General features: G+C 44.9%; 1 protein-coding gene across 1 annotated transcript in view; it reads left to right on the forward strand.

Annotated features, from left to right (window-relative positions):
* LOC146812933 (C-type lectin domain family 2 member B-like) overlaps positions 1-11,924 on the forward strand; it is a 230,315-nt gene extending 218,391 nt beyond the window's left edge. Inside the window, exons 5-6 of the mRNA XM_085619978.1 lie at positions 3,585-3,688; positions 10,388-11,924. Coding sequence (XP_085476104.1) covers positions 3,585-3,688; positions 10,388-10,517 — 234 coding nt within the window. The 3' untranslated portion in view covers positions 10,518-11,924. The remainder of the gene's footprint in view (positions 1-3,584; positions 3,689-10,387) is intronic.
* Positions 11,925-25,534: the final 13,610 nt, after the last annotated feature.

Here is a 25,534-nt window from a genome sequence, read left to right on the forward strand (position 1 = left end):
CCGCATTTACTATGCGGCGCATCGTGGTGCAAGGATAAACAGATGCGTGACGCATCTCCCGTCGGAAGGGTGGCGCATAGCTGGAGTTGTGTCACAAGCGCGACGCAACTCCAGCAGTGGCCGTGGCCTGCCCATACATAACGTGGTGCGTCATGCCTTACGCCTGCTTCAATCTTGAAGATTTCACTCAGGCACTTTACCGAGGCTTTACTGCGCCGGAACGCCCCTCCCTGCGCTGGAACGCCCACATAAAACCTGACGCAGGTTTTATGTGGCACAGGACTTTACAACGTGACACATCTCCCTAGACGCGTCACGTTGTAAATGGGGCACAACGTGGCACATGGTTTACGACGCCGCTGCATCACAGAAGTGACACAACGGGGGCGCAGAAGCGATGCAACGGCGGCGCAGAAGTGACGCAACGGCGGCACACAAGTGGTGCAAGGGGCTCGTAAATCTGCCCCAGCATGTCTATGTGCCTGCAGCTAATGCAGACCTCACAGAATAGGGTACGTAAATGTTTGGGACGGTAGATTGCAAACCATACTTGCTGCTGCATTCTGAATGAGATGCAGGAATGAAGACTGATAGTCTGCCATACCTATTTTTCCTGAGAATTCCCACAATCTAGTCCACTAGTAATGAGTGCTTGAACTATGGCTTTCCGACACTGGATGGGGATCCAGTTAAAAATCCTGTGCCGTAGACCCATGATGCCATAGGAGGATCTACAAACCAAGATAACCCCATTCTTCATGGAAAGATTGTCTTCCATTAAGAGCTCTAAATTCCTTGCTGCTTTCTTGAGGGTGGGCAGGCCCAAACGTACTTGGCCTCCAGGTATTATTCCAAATGGAAATTGCCTTCCCTAAAAGGATCACCTCAGTTTTATTCCCATTATATTTCAAGCAATGACTTTGCATCAATGTGGTTACTGATGTCTGACACCCCTTGTGGATTTATTATTTTCTGCAATTAATACAATTAGTTGAGTATTGTCAGCATATGATATAACCGTAAAGGTCCAACACCGCACATATATGTGCGACATGGACTCTTTTTCCCAAGGATGTTGGGCGCACGTTACATCAACCCAAAGTTCAGTACCACTGCAGTGTGAAAGGACGCTGGGAGGAGAAAGATGTTTTCTGAAAAGGATGTATTTTTAATATGTTTAACGGTTCTGAATAGAAGACTCATACAGTATTTTCTTTTACTAGTTTCAAATTAAAAATCAATTATATCATTTCACAAAGTTAAAAACTGTTGCATCATACATTTAAAAACATGATTATCTTTCCAAAATGTTGCAAAACAAAATAATGCAAAAGAGAAAGCGGTTTTAAATAAAACCTCATTTGTGAACCTGTCCGAGAAACAGACGGGCAAGACCCATCTATTCAATATTGCTGATCTGTTTCCACATTACACGTGATCCCTTAGTCATAAAATCACTATCAGTAATTTTGGGATTGTTTGCAGGTTCAGTCTTTCAATTTTCGTTGACGTGTTTCTGTGGATTCACTGGTTTTACCACCTTCTTCAGGACATACATATAAATTCTCCCACTTACTATAAAATTAACAAGTAAGTCAGGGAAGCCAAATTCCTATTCGGTATCTGTGTCATGCCGCTAGTGTTCCAATATGGCTCCTTCGACCATGGTTCCAACTGATTGGGATACACCCTAATCAAATAAAAGCATCCCTTATGTAGATGTCCCTAGAGGCCTGTATTTAGCCACTATTATTCCAGCACGACTCCTTCCACCATGAATTCCAATGAGTCGGGGGGGAACCTTCTATGGGTAACTGTTCCATATATCAGTGATGCCACTTCACTCTTTAACTACTGCAATCCTCAATGACTGGCCCCCTAAACATCAGGCTGAGTGGGGAACTTCACTCTCCTTGTGAAATGCAGTGTTGCCACTCAAGCTAAATTCATACCATATTTTCTATGGGTGAATACATAACCTCATAGATTTAGACTTCAAATCTTGAAACTGGAACGTGAAAGAATTCTGTATGCACTCTAAAAGAAAATATGGTATGGATTAAGCTTCCGTGGCAACACTCCTTAACCTCTTACTCCGGAGACGACTCCTCTCTGTTCTGTTTCTTTAAAAACCTTTCTATTTCAGTAATATTTTGGCTGAGATTTTTTTTTTAAATCTTCCATTTAAATATCTGAAGATTTTTTGTTGTTGTTTTTTTTATATATATATATATATATATATATATATATATATAGAGGGATAGGAAACTATTTACAGACTGGTCTCATTTTTAAAATTAATATTATTGTGCTCTCATGAGTAGTTAGGCCTTTCAATGCAGTTACTGTTTGGATATTTATTTTGATTTTTCTTTATACCTTTACCCATTTCCTCATGTCTGTAGTTGTATCTCATCGCATGACTATGCACTGGTTTCAAATTAATTTCTATTGAAAGGTAAAAAAAAAAAATATATATATATATATATATATATATATATATATATATATATATATATATATATATATATATTTGCTGTCTATAAAATATTTATCTGTATACCATATAAGGGACTGCTTTAGAGTTAATTCGAATATATTTTTTAACAAGTAATATTATAAATCACACAGAACGATGAGGCGCTCATTTTCAAATTCAGTGAAAACTGTCATAGACTACACATGTTTGAAATCTGATTAATGTAGTTATCTACTACAATTAACTGAAAAGGAATGCTTGGGACCGCTTTATTTCAGCCACGTGTCCCAGCATCCAAGACGTTTTTAAAGCATGGGCAAAGTGGGCAATTGCACAGGGCCCTCTCCTTCCAGGGTGCCCCCTGGGAAAGTGAATCTTCTCTCTGTTTACCCTCTCCCTGTTCTTTTTTTCAATCTTATCCTCTCTCCCTGTCTTTTCCTCTGACTTGTCTGTCTATGCCGCCATCTTAAAGAATGTTGAGGTCGCAGGCAAGATGTATTTCACCTGTTTTTCATGTTAAGATTAACATAATGTATCTCTGTTTGGCATCATGCATGCTTGAATTAGCAGAAACTATGTAATAAAATGTAAAGTTTTTCCTAACAGGCGCCCCAGAATGTTTTCCCTGGGCCCCCACAACTCGAAAGATGGCACTGCTCTGCATATATAAGAAGCATTTTCAGGTCCGTTTTCAGCCTTCTGCTGGGAAGGTGAATGTTCTAAAGCTGCCTTCTGTAGCATGTCCCCAGTGCAGGCACCTTTGTGGAGCTAGGTAAACATTCTAGTTCTTTATTGCCGCTCTTTGATCTTCAAAGGCTGCTGTTATTGGATATGGAGGTAATGTAGAATCTCACTGTAATGAGACTTATCTCAGGTACCAGCTATTAATCTCTTGGGTAGCTATTGTCTGGCAAGGAGCCAATCAAAATGCAGCATTTTTGGTACACCGCAGCACTCTGAGTCTCAATATTTGCTAACCGGAATCTGTTCACCGCAGTACTCTGTTATTTGTAATTCATTTTGGAATGGTCTTTGTCCATCTGTAATTCTTTTTAATGACTGAATTCTGTGCTATTTCGGTCCCTTTTGTTTTTGTCGTTTGTAGGACTTCATGGTGCGTTACATAAGGGATCTCGATCACTGGATTGGCCTCTGGAGGGAGTCTGATCAGCAATGGAAATGGATCAATGGCACTGGATTCAATAACTGGCAAGTCCACACTCTTTTGCTTTGCTTACTCTCAAGATTTTAATTGTCCAACTCAAATAGCATATTGAGAATCTAATCCCGACCCAAAGAGTTGCAGAAACCGTTCCCTTGTAGGGCTATGGAGAGACTGAGAATAATGGCTTTCCTTTGTTCGATAAGCCACAGTTTGGGGTGAACAACACACACAAAATATTCAAGATCCTATTACAAGTTGCATGTTACAGAGCAATGGGAATTCAGAGTCCAAAATCATTGTTTGGACAGTATTCGTATCTGTGCACCTGTGTTTTGGGGTCAGAGTGGTGAAAAACACACACATCCAAGATTTACCGATCCTTTCCAAAACATGATTCCCCATTCCAGATCTTTTTCAACACACAAATTCCACCTGCTTTCATCAAGCTGAATGTGTGTATGGAAACACAAGTACATTACCAAGTACAAGTGCACACACATCTCCTAATTGTGCACCCTGCATGACTCTAAATTGGCTCCTAAATTTACAACAGCAATGATTGTGGATTAAAGTCTACTGTATTTTTTTCAAAATGTATTCATTATGCACCAATGCAAAATGAGAAGCGACTGGGGGGCCTTGTGCAGGAAAGCAGCCCTCCCACTAACCGCCGCCCTTTGACCAGGGCAACTCGTATGCATATTATTACACTAGCAGAGCTGAGGTCACTTCCACTCATTCCAACCTTTGGCCATTTCTTAGGGATGGCAATTCGATCGATTGGCTCAAGGTTTGACACCCCAACCATGTCAAAAGGGTTCTTACCTTGCACTGCAGGCAATGGGCTATGAGAAGGGCTGGTTACAAGAAGAAGTTATGAAAAAAAGGAAAATTGCAAGAAAAAAACCTATTGATCGCTTTCTTTAATTCGTTACAAAGTGTCAAACATAAACCAGCGAAATGTTACTCATAAATACCCTGAAAGCCTATAAATGTCACACATGGGCAAAAACTGAACCGGTCTGCTATGCCCATACCATCCAGAACCCAGAGCACCCACCCCCCAACTGAAACAACTTACTGAAACTACAGAAAATGAGTTAACTGGCTGGTGAGATCCAGTGTCTCTGTGCAGGGAGAGGCACAGCAGAATAATCACAGGGCTCTCCCTCACACAGTTCAATAGCATCCTGCTACTTCCTCCAGCGGCAATTGCTCCGACCAGCTGCCACCACCAGTCAACCTGGTGTACTCCATACCAATGTTGCATAATCTGCATGGTGGGGGCTGAGATTATGTTCTGAGCACCTATCGGGCCTGTCTTCTGTTGCTGAGCACTGCTGTCAGGCAGTCTGTGTCCCATCAGTGTCCATCCATTTCTGGTGCTTTGAAGCAATTTGAAGATACAATTAGAGCTTTTTGTTGCTCAGTGGGTAGCAATTTCTAATATTTGTATGTTTCCTTCATCTTCATTGCTTGATTTGCTCGCGAGAAAGTGTCACTCGTTATCTTTGAAATGTCACTCATTATTACATTAAAATTATGAAAATGTCACACATCGCAATCTGAAACCTTGGCAGCTATGCCTTTGTTGCAATTTTAACAGGCGGCACTTGTCCATTAAATAAAGCAGATGGAACCAGAGACTGGAACGCACACAGCCAAACAAGCAAAAATGGACATTGCCTCTAGTTGGAGGAGTGTTGCGATTTTGCATTGCTTAGATAAGCTATGGCTTGTGGGATTGAATGACTCAGCTCGGTTAGCTATTTGACTGAGAGCCCAGATTTTCCTTGGCTGGTGATTGGCTAAAAAAATAACTTTACATTTCTTAATGGTTGTGATGCTCAATAGAAGTGTATGCGACTCTGAGTGAAATACATGTTTCTTTGCTATGGTTTCTTTTCGTCATATCTGTAAGTGTGTGGGTTTCCAAAATATATGTATCATGGGTACTGAAGTATCAGGGAGGATTTAATGTCCAGAGTAAGTAGGATTGAGTCTAAAGTTCCGATTTGCAAGTGCCCCTTGCAGTCCATTGCAGGGAAACACCCAAAACAGACTCCGTGCATTGATAATAGCCATGCCCCTCCTTTCATGACACCACCCTGACTGGTTCTTATTTTGAACGCAGAGAAAGGCATCCGTTTTAAGCTACTATTGGTTGAAAATGGACTTGTGCTGCACTAGGCATTTCTGTACATGCATTTCTTATCTCTTGAGTAGAGAAAGCAGATGTGCGATAGGGGACAGAGAACCAGAGGTGTGGCGCAGCGGCCAGGGTGCCTGACTCCGGCCAACAGGGTTCGCGGTTCGATCCCCGGCTCCGGCGGCAAGTTACCCAGCACCATGTGACTCTGGGCAATAGCTTGCTTAATATTCCCGACGACCCCCAGAGCCTGCACACCTCTCCGGAGGTAGCCGTGCGCTTCACAAATGCTGGCATTTACATTTATTTACCACATGGGGGAGAGAGGGCAACACATAAACACAGCATCATGGAGCTCAGGGGTCACAGGGAAGACCACGGTGCAAGAGAACAACGGGGGTGGGTGGAAGTGCATGTGCAGAGAAGTGAGTTTGCCTAATATTATTTCTTTGTAACTGTTACAAATTGGATTTTTGGTAGGCTAGGGCATGTGCCAAAGCCAGGCAAAAACCACCACTCTAGTCAGGATAAGGGAGTTACACTCCTAAAATAACCTCTGCTCACCCCCTTGGTAGCTTGGCATGAGCAGTCAGGCTTATCTTAGAGGCAGTGTGTAAAGCATTTGCACATAACCAACAGTAATCAAGTGTACGCACTACAAAAGGACATCACACTAGTTTAGAAAAATAACCAATATTTTTATATATTTAAGACAAGACCAAAAACAATAAAAATCCACAATACAGTACTTAAAAATCTTCGGTTATCAAAATATGCTTGAAAAACAGTTCCTTGATGTTGATAGCTCTGTCTGGGGCTATCACGGCGTAGCGAGCAAACAAATCCAAACAGTTCTGGCTGACCGTGGTGTCGCGGGCCAGCTACGGTGTCCGAAAGACCGGCAAACAGTACCTTTTAGAAATGCAGGGCATCGGCGACCTCTCGTTGAGCTTCCGAAAGCACGGCGTCCGCAGGTGTCGGTTCCGGAGGTCGGTGCAGGAGTCGTCAGGGCCCTCGAAGTCCCACGCATTGCAGATCAATCTCCTCTCTGTTGGAGTCAGGAGCGCTGGCAGGCGTCGGGTGCTGCAGTGCGAAGTGAAGTGTGCGGTGTCCTTAGGTCGCGGTGCGAGCAGTGGCTCGGTGGTGGTGTCATATGGCATAGTCGGTGAGACCAGGGTCACGGTGTGAGGTGCAGGCAGTGCTCGTCGCGGTGCTGGCAGGTCACAGTGCAAGCAGCGTCGTCGTCATGGCTAAAGCGCCGTCATCGGCTGCTGAACTGTAGTCGATGGCGTTGGTAGGTCAAGGCTGCAGTGCAGGATGGGGCGGTGCTTTGTGTAACTTTACGAGCGGCGCCCTCGAACCACGCTGCAAGCAGCGGCGTACACTTTGGCGTGGAGCGGTGTCGTCGGGGATACCAAGGCAACGTCGTGAAGCGAGGCGGTGCTGAGTGCGGTGCCCACAGGTCGCGGTGCGAGCAGCGGCTCAGTGGTGGCGTCAGCAGGCATCATCGGTGAAACCAGGGTCACGTTGCGGCGGTGCCCTCTGCAGTGCCTTCAGGACACGAAGTTTGCAGTGGAGTCGTAGACGTAGACAGGTTGCTTTTCTCCTGTTGCAGCACAAAACACATATCCCAGTGCTGAGGGCAGAAGAGCTTGAAGTCTTTGCTGTTCCTGAGACTTCTTGAACAGGGGGCAAGCTCTACCTCAAGCCCTCGGAGAAACCTACAAAGTAGATTGCAGAAAGTTCAGTCCAATCCTTTCACTGCCCGAGAAAAAACCAGCCACTGCAGGCCAACACAGCAAAGCACACAGCAAAGTGGTAGTTCCTCCTCACAGCTTCTCCGACTCTTCTTCTTGCCAGTCTTCTTGATCCAAAAGAGTTCTAAAAGTCAGGGGTCTGGGCCCCAATATTTATATCCCAAAATCCTTTGATCTCTTGGGCAGAGTGTGTCTGTGCCCAGCCAGAAACAGTTATGCCTTCTCTGGTGTGACTTCCTGGCAGGAGGACGAGACTGCATGGTCATAAGCAGACCAGGCCCTTTGAGGTGCAAGGAAAACTCCTCCCCCTTCCCCAATTGCAGCCCAGGCCTAGTCAGCCCTTTCCTGACTCACCTAGACTATCTGGAGCCACTCCTGCTCCCCAGCCTTCTGTCATCCAAAACCCAGACAGCCAATCCACATTCCAGCAGAGGCACACGGGATGACTGATCAAGAAAATACCTACTTTCTAAAAGTGGTATTTTCAAACACAGAATCACCTTCACTAAAAGATGCATCTTTAGATTCTGACTTCAGGCATACCAATCTTTATTTTCCTACCTAATTCCCCGGGCCAGTTATGTTTGAGATGTTATAAACAAACTCCCCATCCTGTCCTATGGGGAACGGGTAGCCTTGCAATAGAAAAAACGAACTGCGCGCACACTCCGCAATTGCGGGCCTGAGTTACCTTTTCAGGGCTATTCAAGTGGGTGGCACAAACAGTGCTGCAGGTCCACGAGTAGCGTTTGATTCACAGGCCTTGGCATACTCAGTGCACATTACTAGGGACTAACAAGTAAATCAAATCCCCAATCATGGAAACACCAATCCATAACACAATTTACCACAGGAGCACTTGCACTTTACCACTGATCAGCAGTGCGAAAAGTGTGTAGAAACGCTACGCCAGCAAAAACGGTCAAAACCGGGAGGTCAGAAAGCAAAATCTCAGGGGAAACATGCCAAAAGAAGCCAAGTCTAACAGTCACCAACTGGGACTCCGATCAGTGGCTCAAATGGGACTGCTATGGTGAGATTAGAGAAATTGTAATAGCATTGCAACAAAGGCTAAGTAAATTTTAAAAAAGGAGTGCGCTGTAACTACACATATGGCCACCAGTCAAAGGATCCCCGTAGCAAGGCCAGTCGCCAGGGTGTTAACTAAACACCCACAAGGCGGGACATATGTACAATATCCACCAACGAAAGTCATGGAATTTTTATAGGCAGATTAAGCAACCAATGAAAACGTGGTGGGCGTTTTCAAAAGCCCAGAAGGATTACAGCATGCTTCGCAGAGCAGCACATGCACGCTTGCTCTAGGCTTGACCATAAAAGGCAGGTTTTAAGACCTTTCTAAAACTATAATAGCTCAGCAGATGGAGGTTATCTGGAGTAGAAAGGCACATCCCATTCTACCCCTGTGGGGCCCTACGGGCCCCATTACAACTCGGACAGAATAATACTCCGTAGGGATAGCACTTGGTTCATCCGTCTCCAGCTGATCCCAAGTGAGCCTGTGCTTCTGCACATATGACCACAGGGCATGGAAACCCTTTGCCTTGTTTTATCGGGTATAGGCCTGCACCCGATAAAACCCCAGGGACCTCCAGAAAGGGCTGAGCCCTCTTCTCGCCAGCCCACACCTCAGTGTGGATGTAACACACCCCCCAAGCAATATGCAGTCACCACTCGCCCCTCCATCCCCCTACCTATTGCTACACCTGCAACCCACATTGGCCTTCCATTCCCATTTACCACATGCTCATTACAAGTGAAACAAGGGATCAGAAAAGTTCCTGGAATTGAAGATGATCATGCGAAAAGAGACCAGGTAATCCTAAATCCGCATGGTTGTTTTCAATTCGAGGACTAAAAGTTTCAATGGCTAGATTTAGGTGTATGTTACTGGCTGGAATCAGTCTTCTGGACTTGGTATCCCTCCGCCTTAATTCTGGCCAAGTCTTACTGGGTCCCTATCTTGTGTTGATGGTTAAGTGGTGCATTTTCCCACTTGTCACCATCCTTGCCCCCCCCCCCCACACTCCAGGCAGGTATGGGTGGGTTCCAAGATGTGTGATTTTGCTCCATTTATACCCCTCTGACCCCCTTTGGGAACTTTCCCCCAACCTCTGCAAAACCAATGTGGCATTCGGTGAAAGAAGGGGGCGAGACTGCACTTTTATGGGGCACCATGAACTTCAATTCCACTGAGTGGTATGATATACTAGTAAGTGAATCCTGCCAGCTGAGCCCTGTTCCTCTCCTGCACCACACCTGAATTGGAGATTGACACAGGATAGGCATTAGCCATTTTAGCATGCATGCTTGCTAATTGCATGTACAGTGAAATAGCAACTATTTTTGCAAGTTTGCTCTTCCAAGGGCTTTGTCACAATGTTTACGTCAGAAGTGCCCAAGGTATAACCTACAAGGTCCGGTCCATAACAGTTTTTAAGGAGCTCAACATAAGAGCTTTACACAGTGAACCACAATTGAACTTATTTACATAGGTTTTTTTTATAGATAACCACCATGGCAGGGCTTTTTACCCTCTCTTTAAACACTTCATACTTGCCAACTGATGTGCAACACTGCTTAGAAAAGCACCAGCCTGAGAACAGACCTCTTTGGAAATCAAATTGTCACGTCCGTTTTGCAAAATACCCACCTATCCTTGACTGAGATCCCCAGCCTGCATCCCATACCTAGATTATCTTGCTTGTTTCCCTACTATGTTTTAAAGATTAAAGCTGCTCTTGTGCCTTTAGTTGTATATCATCAGTACCAGTGTTAACTTCTTCCACAGTCCTAACGGTGTATTTTTGTTACAGGTTCCCAGTAGAGGATTCCTCGGATTATGCTTACCTCGATAATCGCAAAGTCAAAAGTGGAGAAATTTACAACACGCGGAACTGGATTTGCAACAAAGTGCCCATACGTGAAAGAAAGCCTAAAGATTAATTGTGTAATGTTTAGGGTCACCTAGAGAAGCTACGAGGCACATCAAGTGACTCATCTGCCTGTCTTACCCTAACCGAAGAGTTGTTAGTGAGCAGGTTTATTTGGGCATTTTACATTTTTTAGAGATCAATTCATGGGGAGGGTAATTTAAAGAGAATTTATAAATACAGATGTATTCCTGTTACATGTGGGGCAGGGGTATGGGGTTACTGCAACGCAAACAAATTACAACTCGATAAAAAAGTGGTGCTTATTAGATTTCTCAGGACACAACCTAGGAGTCATAAATTTATAGTGAATAAGGAACTTGGCCTGGACTATGTGGAGGACTGTAATACCTTGGTGCCTTTTCTCCTCTGGTGCTGCACCTGGAGCAATAACCAGGGCACTCTAAATAGAGACATAATCGAGGATTGTTTGGCATGTGCTTCTAGTCCAATGGTACCTGTATAAAGTATATTCAGTTGAGCGTGTTGGATTTGGCAGAACCAATCTCGTTTGTGACCCAAGCTCCATCAGAAAGGAAGACGAAGTATGGATCAAGAAGAATAAGGCAAGGGGTAGGGACCTGGGGGTGTCTATGCACACTATTAAGGAATACTTGCGATCCAAATGTATCCCCAGATCGAGCCCTATCTGGAATGAGTAAGCCACCCATGGGAAAAACGCTACTCACCAGGTTTTGCTTGGGCTCAGCCAGATGAAAACGATGTTGCCCTCTTGGCCTGCCTCGATGCTACTAGTGTATGCTGTTGTCCTCGAGACGAAACCTAGGATCAAACTTTGCTGCATTTTGTATTTTTCTGTAACTTTTATAAACATTTGATGAAGGGTTTTCTGGTTCTTATCATACAGAAGAGTCGTATTAAAAAATGTAGAGCAGCTCTGAATAATCTGCAGTGCCTTATGTATTCAAGAAATGCGTTTAAGGGTCGGCCATTTTCTAAAATCTGCCATAAAACTTCAACATTTGTATTTTGTTTTTTAACTCGTGTGGTCGGTGTATTATTGTGCAACTTTATGAATTATTGAAGCCAAACTGAGTATTTTGCTTGACTTTCAGGAGTCAAATGAATATTTGTTTTTAGATATGACCGAGAATGCTTTTGACTGTGAATGCTTGGTTTTTAATAATTGCTTTGTACACAGTACTTTTCTGTAAGCCTATATTGGTATGCTAATTGTTTCTTAATATTTGTGCTTTTATGTTTCTTGCACCTCTAAAATATCTACTCTCATACATTTAAATTGACTATTAAAAAACATATCTTTCAAAAATTAGTGTTAAAATTGAGGAGGTATGAAATGATGAACGAGAGGAAAAATCTGTAGAAATGGAATGCTGGACTTGTGTAGAGATCTTTCATCAACAATTATAAACCCTTTAAAAATGTATTATTCCTAGGGCTTCCGGTTTTATGGTATTTATTTTTTGGCCTTTCCGTCTGTATTTATCCATATTTATTTTTTGCTAATTGTATCTGTATTTATCCATATTTATTTTGATTTTTTGGGAAAATGTAAGCTGACGTTCGCATATTACCACACTTATTTACCCGATAAATATGTGCTCATGCTTGAATTTCTGCCAGGTTTCAGAGCTGTGAATACCCGCAGAAGATAAATCAGTGCATTATATGAAAATATGCAAATTTCAGCATCAACCTTGTGCATATCTACTGCCGTTAAAGCCTCTTTACTAAAGTCCCTTTCTTTTTTAACCCTCTTATCTATCAATCCGCACATCTATTGACCTGGCAGTCATGGCAAACAGTATTTAGAATTACTCAAAAAGCAACGCAATTTCTGTTTTTATCCACATTTAAAAATAAATACAGCCAAGAAAATGAATGTTTTATGTCTGTATTTATCTGTAAAAATAAGTAAAATCGGAAAACGGGGAGCCTAAATTATGCCATAAAGGAATTTTAACCTAAACTCCCTCTAACATTTTTATCCTGCTGGTTTAATAGCTGCATTGACAATTTAAAGTCCATTTAATACAGCCTGCACGATATGAAAGGCTTTAAATTCACCAGCCCCTGTTCAGCAGCACGGTGTCATTTTTGTCATCAAGAAGGCTTTATTTCGATATAAATATATCTTAAAAGCATACATACACAAGGTACACATTAAAATATTAAAAGACATCAGTGCATTAAAAGATAGCCAAACATTTCAGAACAGCTACTGGTGTCAATAATTTAAGTAAAAGCCAATATATTTGGATAAAAAACAAATTAAACAAGATAGGAAAGCCTAGTTGATCTAATGCGCCAAGCCCAACCTAGGAACTTGGCTAACCCACAGGCAAAAAGGGGTCGTGGGTCATTTTTTAATATTCGCATGGCCTCTGTGTGGAGCCTGGTTCCAAGTTCTCTGCAAAGAGGCTTGAGCCATCTACTCCGGGGGGCTGCATAAGCCGGGCATTCGAACAATAGGTGGGGTACAGACTCAAGCCTATTTTCACAGAAGGGGCAGGAGGGAGTTGTCTGCGTTGGAACCTTCCACCTAGATGTCAGATCACCAACGGGGAGCAAACCTACTCTGAATTGGAAGTACAAAGCCCTATCTTTGCGGTTTGAAATAATGTCCAGGTAGGGTTCACAGAAATACACTTCCTTAATCAGGAGAAAGTCCATAGATGTCCTACACAATTTGGCATCACTATTTCTAGTACCAGCTACCCAGGCCCAATAGATCTTTTTCAACTCTAACTTAGGAGGAGCAGTTCTATTGGTCCAGTTTTCGCCGAGGCCAAGGTTGAAGAGAAGACGCTTGACTTCCCTCAGCCAAGGAATCTTGGCCCAGGCTAATGAACCCAGCACATCGGTTAGGCTGTCTGCGTAGCTGGATAGTTCTGGTGTTCTCCATATTCTTGCCCATAGGAGGAGAGGGCGAAGCTTTGCTTGATCGCTCAGTGGGCGAATTCCCGTATCTAGAAACAAGGGGAGGGTAGGGGTGCTATAGGGAAGCCCCATTAGATCTTTAAGGAATTTATTTTCCGAGCGGGAAAGAAGATCTACCTTTTGAACCCCCCAAAGTTCGGCCCCATATAGAGCAGCGCTAACAGCCCTTGCCCTGTAAATGTCCAGAACAGCAGCGATGGGTTTTATGGATGAAGCGCGGTGTTCCTTGAGCAAGGCACCCACCACCCTCTTATGGGTCAACAACATCTTTTGAAGGTGGCAATTCCAGCTCATAGAGTCACAGAGTCGAACACCCAGGTAATCGAACTCTGAGACTCTCTCCAGAGCGACAGAATCTAAGGTCGGTGGTTTAGCCAGTTTTTTAGGGGGATTAAGGACCAAATACTTGGTCTTTGCAGTGTTAATAACTAACCCTCTCGCATCACAGAAAGACTTAAAGTTAGTTAATAGACTCTGCAAACCTGCCGGGGATTTTGAGATCAGGAGGGTGTCATCTGCAAATAGAAGGGTAGGTATTCTTCTGCCAGCCAGGGATGGTGCATCTGCTGGGTGTTGGAGCAGGTGCTCCACCACTCCATTAACATATAAGGAGAACAAGGTAGGAGCAAGAACACATCCCTGGCGTACCCCTCTATTTACAGGGATGCATGCTGTTTTTTGCCCCTGGCTACCCCACCTGATCTGTGCAAAGTTGTCCGCGTGAAGATTTATTAACAGGTTTAACAGATAGGGTGGGATACCCAGTTCGTCTAGCACTCTCCAGAGTTGGCTACGGGGGACTAGGTCGAAGGCAGTCCGCAAGTCTATAAAGGCAAGGTATAGACTGCCCTTGGCCAAAAGAACAACCTTCCAGTAGAGCATCATTAGTCGAAAGGATTGCTCTATTGTCCCCGTGCCTGATCTAAACCCTGCCTGAAAGTCAGAGAGAATGCCCTTATCCTCCACCCACTGCAATATCCTGGTTAGAACTACCTTTCCAGCCACCTTTTGTGAGGTATCTAAAAGACTTATTGGACGGTAATTAGTTGGGTCGTTCCGACAGCCTTTCTTAAAAACAGGGACGACCTCAGCACCCTTCCATGAAGTCGGAAAAGTTGCCCCTTCAAAATTAGAATTTAATAGGGCAGAGATGAGTTTTCCCCAATGGTCTGGATTGGCGCGTAACAGGTCTCCGGGAATGCCGTCCAGACCTGCTGCTTTGTTGGGGACCAGATTATTTATTGCCCCCTCCACTTCCTTGGGTGTAAACAGGAACTCATCCTTAAAGTGGGCAGAGTCGTAAGGGTGTCGTACACTCAAGCTAACCCCCACTTCCTGAGCCATTGAGTAAAGTTTAGTGAAGTGGTCTACCCACGCACTCTCTGGTACATTACAAGTAATCATTGTGTCCGCAGGTTTCTCCCTGGATCTCAAAAGGTCCCAAAAACCCTTTGCATCCTTCCTTGTGCTTGCGGCTTTGAGGTCGCGCTAAAACTGGTCTTCCCAATTTGCCTTTGCTTTTATTAGTGCCCTCTTGTAGTTACCCCTGGCTGCACATACTAGGGTTCTATTCTTAGCTTTTACTGCTTTTAATAGTTCCCTTTTGGCCGCTCGACATGAATCTGAGAACCACCCAGGTGGGCCCTTCTTTGAATCTCTCTTAGCCCCCTTGCCCGCATTCTTGGCTATAAATAACTCACCTATAGCCTTTGTGGTTTGTACAAAAACTGCAGATACCTCTGGTGCACTGATGGAGGGGGAGTCTAGGCGCGGTGAGATATTAGCCATTATAGATTGTGCCTCCCGCATCTTGGCCTCATTGCCAATAAAGGTCTTCCATTTCAGGCGCCTGCCGCAGTTAGAAGGACATACTTCGTGTGATAATTTCCACACATGGGGAATTGGGGTAGGAGGGCTGCCCTTCCACAAGGGGGACAAAGACAAGAGTAAGGGGTTGTGATCACTGTCTATAGACGGGCGGACCTCCATATCCACCAAGAAAGACCACAGGCAAAAGTTCAACATAATGTAGTCAATCCTGGAGGAATGGCCTATTCTGTTGAATGTATGTGCCCCCTTTTGGTCAGACTTAGATCTGCCATTGGTATTTCTCAGTCCGTATTCCAGACAGAGCGCATTGAGGTCTATAGCATTTTGAGACCATCTTTTGATTGGAGCAATTGACAGGGGCGGAATGCCTCTACTTGCATCATCATCTCTATAACCCAGCACATCCTCCGCTGCAAGAGGTTCGAAAGTGCAGTTAAAATCCCCCACTAATAGGACAAGGGAGTTTGAGCCACAGTTTTTAAGTTCCTCATCAATGCCGGTTGGAGAGAGAATAGATCCTCCACCCCTAGATCCTCTAACATAAATATTAAGTATTTCAAGTACCCGTCCTCCACACGGGCCTCGAAGTGAGAGTCTCTGTAAATCCGGGGAAATAGTGGCAATGCATTTAATAGAACACCGCAGGGAAATGCTTACCCAAATTAAAAGCCCACCGGAAGGGCGCCCCTTGCCTTCCTTGGGTCGAACAGCTGGAACAAAATAGGTAGTAAAGCCCAGCTTATGCTGTGGTTCCAGGCACCAAGTTTCCTGGAACAGGCAAATCCCAAAGGTTTCAATAAATGCATTCCAATCAGGGATGTCTAAGTTTCTCGCTAAACCGGCAATATTCCAGCTGGCTACCTTCAAAGGCGCAGTTGGGTCCTTTCCCTGACTTAGGGCTAATGCACTTGTAGTGAGACTAGAGTTATAAATATTGTTTACATCACCAACAAGTGGAGCCACGTTATAAGTAGTCAAGAGGCTCTTAGTGGGCGAATCCCTACTAGAATCATGTGTAGCCTGAGAGTGTCCGCACGGGATCGGTAGAGACGGGAGAATACAAGTGGAAGGACTCCCCAATTGATCTCCTATGGGAGAGTTACCGATGACTAATTCACCAGGTGCTTCAATGTGGCACTCATGTCTAGGGCAAGTTGTGTGTCAATAGCCTTGCCAAGGACAAACCTGTGGCTGGCTGAAGTTTATGTTGAATAAGCTGAATTTAGAAGTGTTACCACGGGAAAGGTAGCTGTCCCAGCTCTCCCTCGTGAGGAGTCCACTTTGTCTCACGAGCGGATTAGGAGGATTAAAATAACTAAGATCACGGGTATCGATTAAGCCACACTGCTTACTGAGCTATTTCCCTTCCTAGAGCCCCTACATATGTAGCTGACAACCTTTGGATCTTCAAAGTTCACTATAATGCAATCCCCTTTGGTGGATTTGTTCCTACTTCCAATCCAACCCACTCTGCGTACATGGATTATCCGGCCCTCCCATGACTCGGGCAGGGGTCTATTCTCTTTGAGCCAGAATAGAGTCTTGTTAAACAAGTCAGTATAGGGCTCACTCTTGCCCGGGCTGAGGACCGGTACACCAGTCAGCACAACCACATAGGGCTGGCAATCAGGAGGCAGATTTATATTGGGGACCCGCATTAAGGAAGGGGCCTCATCAGGCTCCACTGTGTTTGCCTTTGCAATTCCAGTTGAACTAGCGGTTAGGGTGTCATTTATACTACAAGCTGCTGGCGGGGTAGACATGCTAAATAAATTTTCGTCGCCTGAGCCAACCGGGACTAAGGGGCGTGTCATCTTGTTGCCTGAGATATGGCTTGGAACCTTGGGAGTCTTAGATTTAGCCACGTGCTTGTGGGAGGTGTGAACTGGATGACTGGCAGTATCCTCCACCAACACAGTAGGGTACAGGTTACAGTTAGGTGTTTCCAACCCAACTGGTATTCTGTCGGTGGAGGTTGCTGAGCTATATAGAGCTGTTGACAGCGTGTTGCCGTCATGCCCCCCCCAAGTCCTTCATCCCTCGTCTTTAACTGCATTTTTATGAAAGATTTTAGGGAAAAAAAGTTGTCTAAAGTTGTCTGTTCCAACTTATCCACACGCTCAGTTAGCCCTTTAATTCTGTCAAGTACTGGAAGGAGTAAGGATTTTATTATATCCTCCATTTTTATAGTGGGGAGGGAATCTAGGGGGAAAGTCGCTGCACTATCCGCAGCAGAATTTTTGGACACAATAGCAGAAGGCACCGCAAGATTATTTTCTTCCTGAAGCGATCTAAGTGCTCCTTCCACTACTTTATTGAGATCACCCCTCCTAACGCCTACCCGCCTCTTGTTCTTATGATTCTTTAGCAGTCTGGTTATCCGGGGGGTAGCGGATCTTGCACTCTTAGTAGTGGCCGGATGGATTTCAGCCTGAACCCCAGTGTCCTCCATAAAAGGCGAAGTTAGGGAAATGGTGGAATCAACCAAATGTGGGGAGGAGGAAAAAGTGCCTAACTTAGTTACTGCTGGGATGGGAGCCACTTGATTTTGGGTGTTAAGTGTCATGGCCGTCAGGCTTTCGAGGCCTTCGATGTTGGCCCTCAAGGCCGCAACTCAAGGGTGATCTAAGGAGTGGGGGGCGTTGGGCAGCGAAGTTCGGTGCGGGGAGGATATTTGGGCTAGCTGGCCAATCGATGAGCGCCTATCAGTAAACGGACTTTGGGATAGCCGGCGTTCAGCCATAATAATTTCCTTGTCAATGACATTGGCCACACGCGTAATAAATTGATCCATGGTGCCCACCATACCCCCCTCGTTCCCCCTCAGACTTTTCCCGGAGCGAGTTGGCATAACTGTTACTGGACAGGGCTATACCTAGAATCACAAGAAAGCCCTGAGACAAGTTCAACAGTCCAAAAATAGCGCAGAATAACCCGCACTCTATCGTGCTTACATTCAGAGAAAGTTGCCGTGGAGATTAGTCCGCTACTGGCGATCCCAGTCCACAACCTCTATAATATGCAGGAAATCACAAGGATCAACAACAGTACCTGTATGGGGCCGGTTATGGAGATACCAACAATTTAGGGGGTGAGCCCAGCCCGGCCTCTTCCGGCCCCGGACGGCCACAGACGGTCCCGCCCTTGTCCCGGGCTTCTCCCGGCGCCGCCCGCGCGCGTCCCGCGATGCGGGAGGAGCGACCGGCTTTTATGCCTCCGGGCGCATGTATGCCGTCAAAGCCCGCAAAGGACTCTGGGGGCTGTAGTCTCCCCCCGCTCTCGGCCGCGGAAGGAAATGGCGGCGGCGGGGGAGACACACAGCAGGGAGGCACCCAGGGATGGTAGGAACAGCGCTGGCAGCAGGGCAGCAAGAAGAGGTCTCCCAGCAGGTAGGTGCAGTTCACGATGTCTGGTTTCCCATTTTTGTCATGAAAACAGAATGCTAGCACTCTGGTTCATTAGAATACTGTGGGCAGCTGCAGAACATCGGGGAGTCAAGTGACAGACCGCTGCTGCTGTTGAAAATATGTTTATTTAGCTCATCAGACCTTTTTTTGCGCTGGCTGAGGAGGATATTTGTGAATTTATAGGAAATGTGTGTATTTTAACTTCTGGAGCACTTATAATTTCCATGAAAAAAAGAGACAAAATAATTTTCTCATAAACATAATTCATCAAATCTCAGGAGAGGGTCCGCATTTTCACATGGTGAAACTACCTTAGGAACTCACCAAAATTCATAACATTATTAATACACCACCATGAATGATTCATATTGTGCTACTAAAGTAGGGGAATTCAGTCTTCATTAAGATTAAGTTTCATAGATTTCTGAAGTTTCAATAACCCTGGTGGTATACCAATCGCACCCGGTCCGCCTTCCAGAGTTAGCCTAATGAAGGGTATGATAGTGCTGGTCATTGGGCACGAGAGGGATTTCACGGATCAGTCACTGGTGGTTAATTAAATGAAATACCAGCATTTGTAAAGCGCACAGCAACCTCCGGGGAGGTGTCCTGGCGCTGGGGGCCGTCGGGAAGATTAAGTGCGCTATTGCCCAGAGTCACAAGGTGCTGGGCTAACCTGCCGCTGGGGATCGAACCGTGAACCCATGGTCCGCAGTCAGGCACCCTGGCCGCTGCGCCACACCACATAATGCTCCTGACCTCTTTACTGAGTTATAGTCCTGTTGGGAGGAAGAAGAGTTGAGCGAGGCAGACATGGCTGCTGTTGACACAGCTATCTGAACTAGACCATTCCCAATTCAACATAAATATCTCCACAGCATTTATTATACTCCTGAACAATTGTGGAAAAAGAGAAGGGTTCGGGCCTCAAATTGCTCTTGGTGCCATGTGATGGCAGGATTTTTTCCACATGGTCTGGGGCTGGCCGATAATCAAAACACAGTGGTAGTGTTGTTACAGGGATTCTATTAAGTCTCAATCAAAGGTTTTCTTTTTAACTTTGCATCTTTTTTTAAATGGTAGTTTGAACATGTTTTTCACTAACACAAGAATGTGCCATGCACACATTTGTTTTTGGTATACGTTGTTCTGTAGTCTACACTGTTAGTTCCAGGGACACACATATTAGAACACGATGTCCTTGCTTTAATATGTGTTCGTAGGAGAGGACTCATTTCATCCAGACTAAGTAAAGTTGGTTTCCTGTGTCTCTAGTGGACTGAGAGAAGGCAGGTGTTTTATTATTTACGTGGTGCCCGTGTTGAAGTCGGTGCGAGGCACTTCATGCCAGAGTTCTCATGAATGCTGCAGAGAGCTGTGAATGAGTGACAGCCAGACAGGCACCGACACTCACTCTAAGAAGGAAGATAGCTGCACAAGTAGAGATGTGTGCGCATGCGCACTCTCAGATGGAGCGCGTTTGTTAATGCATCAGGAGTGGCTGGTAACCTTTGAAAGTGGTGGGCTGAGTAAAGTGCCCCACTGCTTCCCAGAGAACAAAATAAAACAACCCATCCCTCCAAAAGCCCAAAATAAAATCGGCATCATGAACACAAACTAAATCACTACACTGACATGCATTACACTATCAATTGAAACAAATAAAACAACATTAAATGGTACTTGCCCATGGGTTGTGCGTCCTCCTCTGTGCTCTTCTGCAGTCTGGCATGAGTCGAAGAGCTCCCCTAATTTTTAACTCACTCTAATGCTGATTTTTTTTAAATAACCTCCAAGTTTTCAAACAACAAATTAAGATTTGCAACTTTTTTAGAGAAAATTGATGAGAAAAGACCAAATTAAACAAGGTTATATGTGACCATACCTTAGACAAAAATGTTCATTTAGGAGTGGAACTCACCTTAGTGATTAACAAAAATCCTAATTTACACTCAACGGCGATGCACTTAAAAATAATGCCAGTGGCATAGATTTTACGAAGAGTGAATATATCCAGGGCTCGAGTCGGGGTACCACGCGGGTGGACGGCGTCCCCCCACTTATTTTACTGGGTTGTTACCGGGTGGACGCCGTCCCCCCTGGCCAAAAGATGTAGCCGGTATCTGAGTCTGCACCTGCGTGCGAATGAATGCCTTTCAAATGCACCCGAGGCTCAGAATAATCTCCTCTTCCACCTCGCGCCCTCCCCTTGCCAGCCTTTCTCAGAGCCAAGCCGAGGCGCCAAGGCTTCAAGGAGCTGCGCTATCAACACGCCGAGCATGTCACTTCTAGGGACCCCGACAGATGCCCGTACTGCCTTCGGCCCGAGTCTGTAATAACCGTGTAATCCGAGGAATGGGTCCTGTGTATAGTGTGTTCTTGTGTTTTGAGTGACTGCCACTTATTGAAGTATTATACCTCTACTTGTATCTTTATGTATTCACGCATTTCAGACGGAGACCAGCAAATTTCGTGACAATTCCTGTTGTGACGTCACTTCCGTTGACACAACCTAACTCGAGCGTCCCCCCACTTCTTTTTTAGGACTTGTGCCCTGAATATATCTGGTAGTTCTTGTAGTAACCTGCAAAAGTGGTCAACACGCGCAAACATGCACGTTTATAATCAACCGTTTGCTAACAGTACACCTTCATGACAACCGCTGCAAATTTACTCCTGACAGAAATAAACCGGTTTTAAGGGTGGGAAAAGGAACCACCCCTGCCACACTCTTTCCCCTTCTAAAAATTGGTGGGGGAAAGTTCTTTCTTAATGGGGACAAATATTTTACCTGGGGTGAAAAAGTAATAAAGTATTCAGTGCATCTATTTATTTTTATGCATGCGAAAATCTAAACCTGCCACATTTAAGAGTACATGCATGTTGACACACATGAACGTTTCGACGCTCGCAGCTTCCCAGTGGTGCTTCCGGAAGTGCTTTACGAATTCCGGAAAGTTCGAAACTGGCTTCACAGAGATGAGTCTCTCCAGTGCTTGAAATGGAAAAACAGAAGTGCAGGAACGGACCAATATATTTATATAAATGCGGCTTAGGAATTCGGGTTACTCGGTTTTTGACTTCACGCACAATGTCGTATTTATAAACACAGACGATGGGAAAGATATCACTATAGAGATGGTGCATCCAAACACGAAGGCACAACAGCTCAGAAATGACGTCAATTCTATGTATCTTCTGCACGACTAGTACGTAAACTACCTCCCTGCATATGATGAAGCAATGGCCCCATCTTGTGGATCAATGATGCATACCAGAAAATGTTGTGTGGCGGGAATGCAAATTGAATTTGTCCCCTCTGCCGCTTGTGTTCAATTACCCAGTCAGTACAGTTATTATTATTTAAAAAAAGACAATGTCACGATACTACTGGTCATTTGCAGAACCCTGGGTACTCGGCGCCACTTTGCCCCCGGCCTTTTCCAGTGGTGCCTTCGCGTGTTGGTGTGTGGTCAGGGTTGGATTGGGATAAAAAATCGGGCCAGGTGCACAAATAAAAGTGGGCCACATTTGCATATTCCTTTTCCGCTGAAAACTGCTTCGGTGAAATTTTATTTAAAAAAAAAAAAAATACTGGGGGGGGGGGGGGGGGGCAGTGAACGCACGGATTAGATTACTCTGGTGAAACACACCTGAAAATAAGTGAGGCAATTTCTGCTTAGGCCCCCTGCCCACGTTTAATATGCATACATTAATGGGCCGGCTCAGCGAGAGAAAGAGTGACATCCATTCTCCGCCCCTTCATAAAAGGGAGGTAATGGACGCTTACCTACCTCCAGAAAGGCCACGCAGGCACCCACTGGGCCGCTGGCGACATCAACCAACGCAGAAACCACCAAAATCCCCCCCCCCCTCCCCCCTGCTAAAAAGAAAAAAAAAAAAGGCAGCCCAAGGCTAGGATTCGGATACTGGCCCCTCTTTTTTTTTTTTTTTTTAAGTTTGAGTTTATTGAAGAAATAAAGAAGGGAAGGAGAAGGGAGGGGAACGGGGTATAATCATCATGATAAACATATACAAAAAATAAGCAATTCAATAGAAACTCTCATTAAAAGCAATTATAACAAGCATGAAGCTTACATGAACAGAGCCTACGTATAGGAATGAAAAATACCATATAGTATAGTAGAACGTGATATCATAACAAAAAAGGCATTAAAGAAAGAAGAAAATCATGGTGGCTTACGCACCTCAACTGTGTTAGGATCTGGAGAGGCGTGCACCGGAGCAAAGGAGGAGAGATAGGATACCAAAGGAAGCCAAATCAGGTCGCGTTTAATTGCCAGGGAAATGGGAGATACGTAATTAGTATCTAGGCGATGATGGAAGCAAACTGCATTCCACCAAGATTGGTAGGAGACATTTGCAGCCTGTTTCCAATTAGAAGTAATGGTATGGAAAGCCACAGCAACTAGAAGGTCAAGTAGTAGATAATGGGAAGGAGATTGTGGGAGTGACGGTGATAGGGAACCTAGAAAAACTTGTGAAGGGGAAAAGGGAATTTGAAGTTGAAATATCTTTTGTATTTGCGTCCATACTAGGTGCCAGAACTTGGAGATAGGAGGGCATTCAAACAACATGTGTTTGAGATCTGCGACGGGACAGGAACAGGACCAACAAATAGGGGATGTGTCAGGTGAAAAACGGGATAAAGCTTGTGGAGTACATAAAGTTCTGTTATAAATGAAATATAAGGTTTGGGTAGTATTAGCAGCTCTAGAGGCTTTATGAAGCTTAGCCCATATTTTGTCCCAAAAAGGTATTGGCCAACCCTGAGAAAGATCCAATTCCCATGCATTCTCGATTTTAGATTTTAGTCTGTCAGTGGAGTACCGGAAAGAGTTATAAATAGCAGAGGCTGAGGGAGACGTCTCCAATAATAAAGAAGTAGCTTTGCGGTCCAAAGGAATATCAGTAGATGGCGCCAAAGAGCGAAGATATAAGATCAGGACTGGGAGAAGGGCATTGTATTGCGAACGAGCAGAAGAGGGCAGTGAGAAAGAGGATTGAAGTTCCTGGAATGAGAGAGGGGTATCTTGGGAAATTAATTGAGAGATCCAACACAATCCTCGAGAATGCCATGTCTTCCAAAAGATGGTGCGATTACGAATTTTGAAAAGAGAGTTGTGCCATATCGGTTGATCGTGAATGGAAAGGAGGGAGGGATAAGATGATATTATGTAAGGGAGAAGGAGAGTGCGGCAATGAGAAATAACAGGCGTACGAAAGCGAACTAAAGAAGACGTGAAGGATAAAAACTCGCGAAAGGTAAAGGGGGATAGAAAGGAAGATTCCATACTTAACCAGACGGGCGGATAGTGCGGAAGATCAGAAGAGAACCAACGGGTCGATTGTTTCAAAGAGAAAGCTCGATGATATTCTCTGAAATTCGGAAAGCGCACACCAGACTGAGCCTTATCCTTGCGCAATGAAGCCAAAGCTATCCGAGACCGCTTGCCATTCCATAAGAATTTCAGCAACAAGGAATCAATCCGTTTAAAGAAGGAAACTGGAATGTGTACTGGCAGCATGGAAATGGTATAAAGAAGAAGAGGGGATAACATCATTTTTATAGAATTGAGCCGACCCCACCAAGACAGAAAGAGCGGGTTCCAGCGTTGAATAGCCGTGTCCATTTTCTTGAAGACATAATCAAAATTAAATTTGAGTGTATCAGACAAGAGAGGAGCGAACCAAACACCCAGATATTTGATCCTAGATGGTTGCCAGGAGAAACTCGTTTGGGAAAAAAGATGCTTTTGACAAATAGGGTTTAAAGGTAGAATCTCGCACTTATCAGCATTTAGGCGATAACCAGAGACCGCGGAGAAGGAAGACACCTGCTGGAGAAAAGAGGGAATAGAGGAAACAGGATCAGAGCAGTAAAAAAGAATATCATCAGCATAGACCGAGAGTTTAACTTGACGCGAACCAAATTTAAAACCAGAAATACTGTTGTCTAGACGAATTTTAGTAAGAAAGGGTTCCAAGGCTAAAACAAAAAGTAGGGGGGATAGAGGACAGCCTTGTCGCACTCCCCTGTGTAACGAGAAATAATCCGAGGTCATCCCGTTGACAAAAATGGAAGCCTGGGGATTAGAATAGAGTAAAGAAATAATAGAGATGAATTTGGAAGAAAAGCCGATCCAGCGCAAGGCCTGAAACATAAAATCCCATCCAATCCTGTCAAAGGCTTTCTCCGCGTCTAAAGAAATAGCCGCGAAGGGAAGTGACAAAGAGGAAGCCTTGCTAAGTATATTAAGAAAAACACGGGCATTGTCAGATGAGAGACGGCCCTTGACAAAGCCTGATTGTTCAGGGCCAATGAGATCGGGTAAAAGGGGATCCATGCGCAATGCCAAAATTTTGGCCAAAATTTTATAATCCGTATTGACCAGTGAAATTGGTCTGTAATTTTTGCATAATGAGTGGTCCTTATCTTCTTTGGGAATTAAACAGATTAAAGCCTGTTGGAAGGAGCCGCTGGAAGAACCCGCTGCAAGGAAGGATCGGAATGGATACTGGCCCCTCTGGCATTGCCTGAGTGCCCCGTTGCCAGGCGGTCACCGGCTGCGCTTCACTAACGTGCAGTGCGGCGCTCTGGTGACACGCCTGCAGTCGGCAGTGGTTTGTCCCATACCCCTGGGGTCTGGCACCCCCTCTTTTCCGTGCCTGCATCTGGCAGTGATGCCCCGCCAGCAGCAAAGCTCACTTGGCATGAAGTCACACACGGCAAGGCCGTGTGTACTCAGTGTGGCTCCAAGCGGCACAGCCCACGCAAGCACTGCTTTCCATGCCCTGAGCCACTCTCAAATATATATCTGGCAATGGTTGCAAAAAGTGCCCCCTCCCT

Source organism: Triturus cristatus, chromosome 7 (assembly GCF_964204655.1).
Source record: "Triturus cristatus chromosome 7, aTriCri1.1, whole genome shotgun sequence".
NCBI classification, from domain to species: Eukaryota; Metazoa; Chordata; class Amphibia; order Caudata; family Salamandridae; genus Triturus; species Triturus cristatus.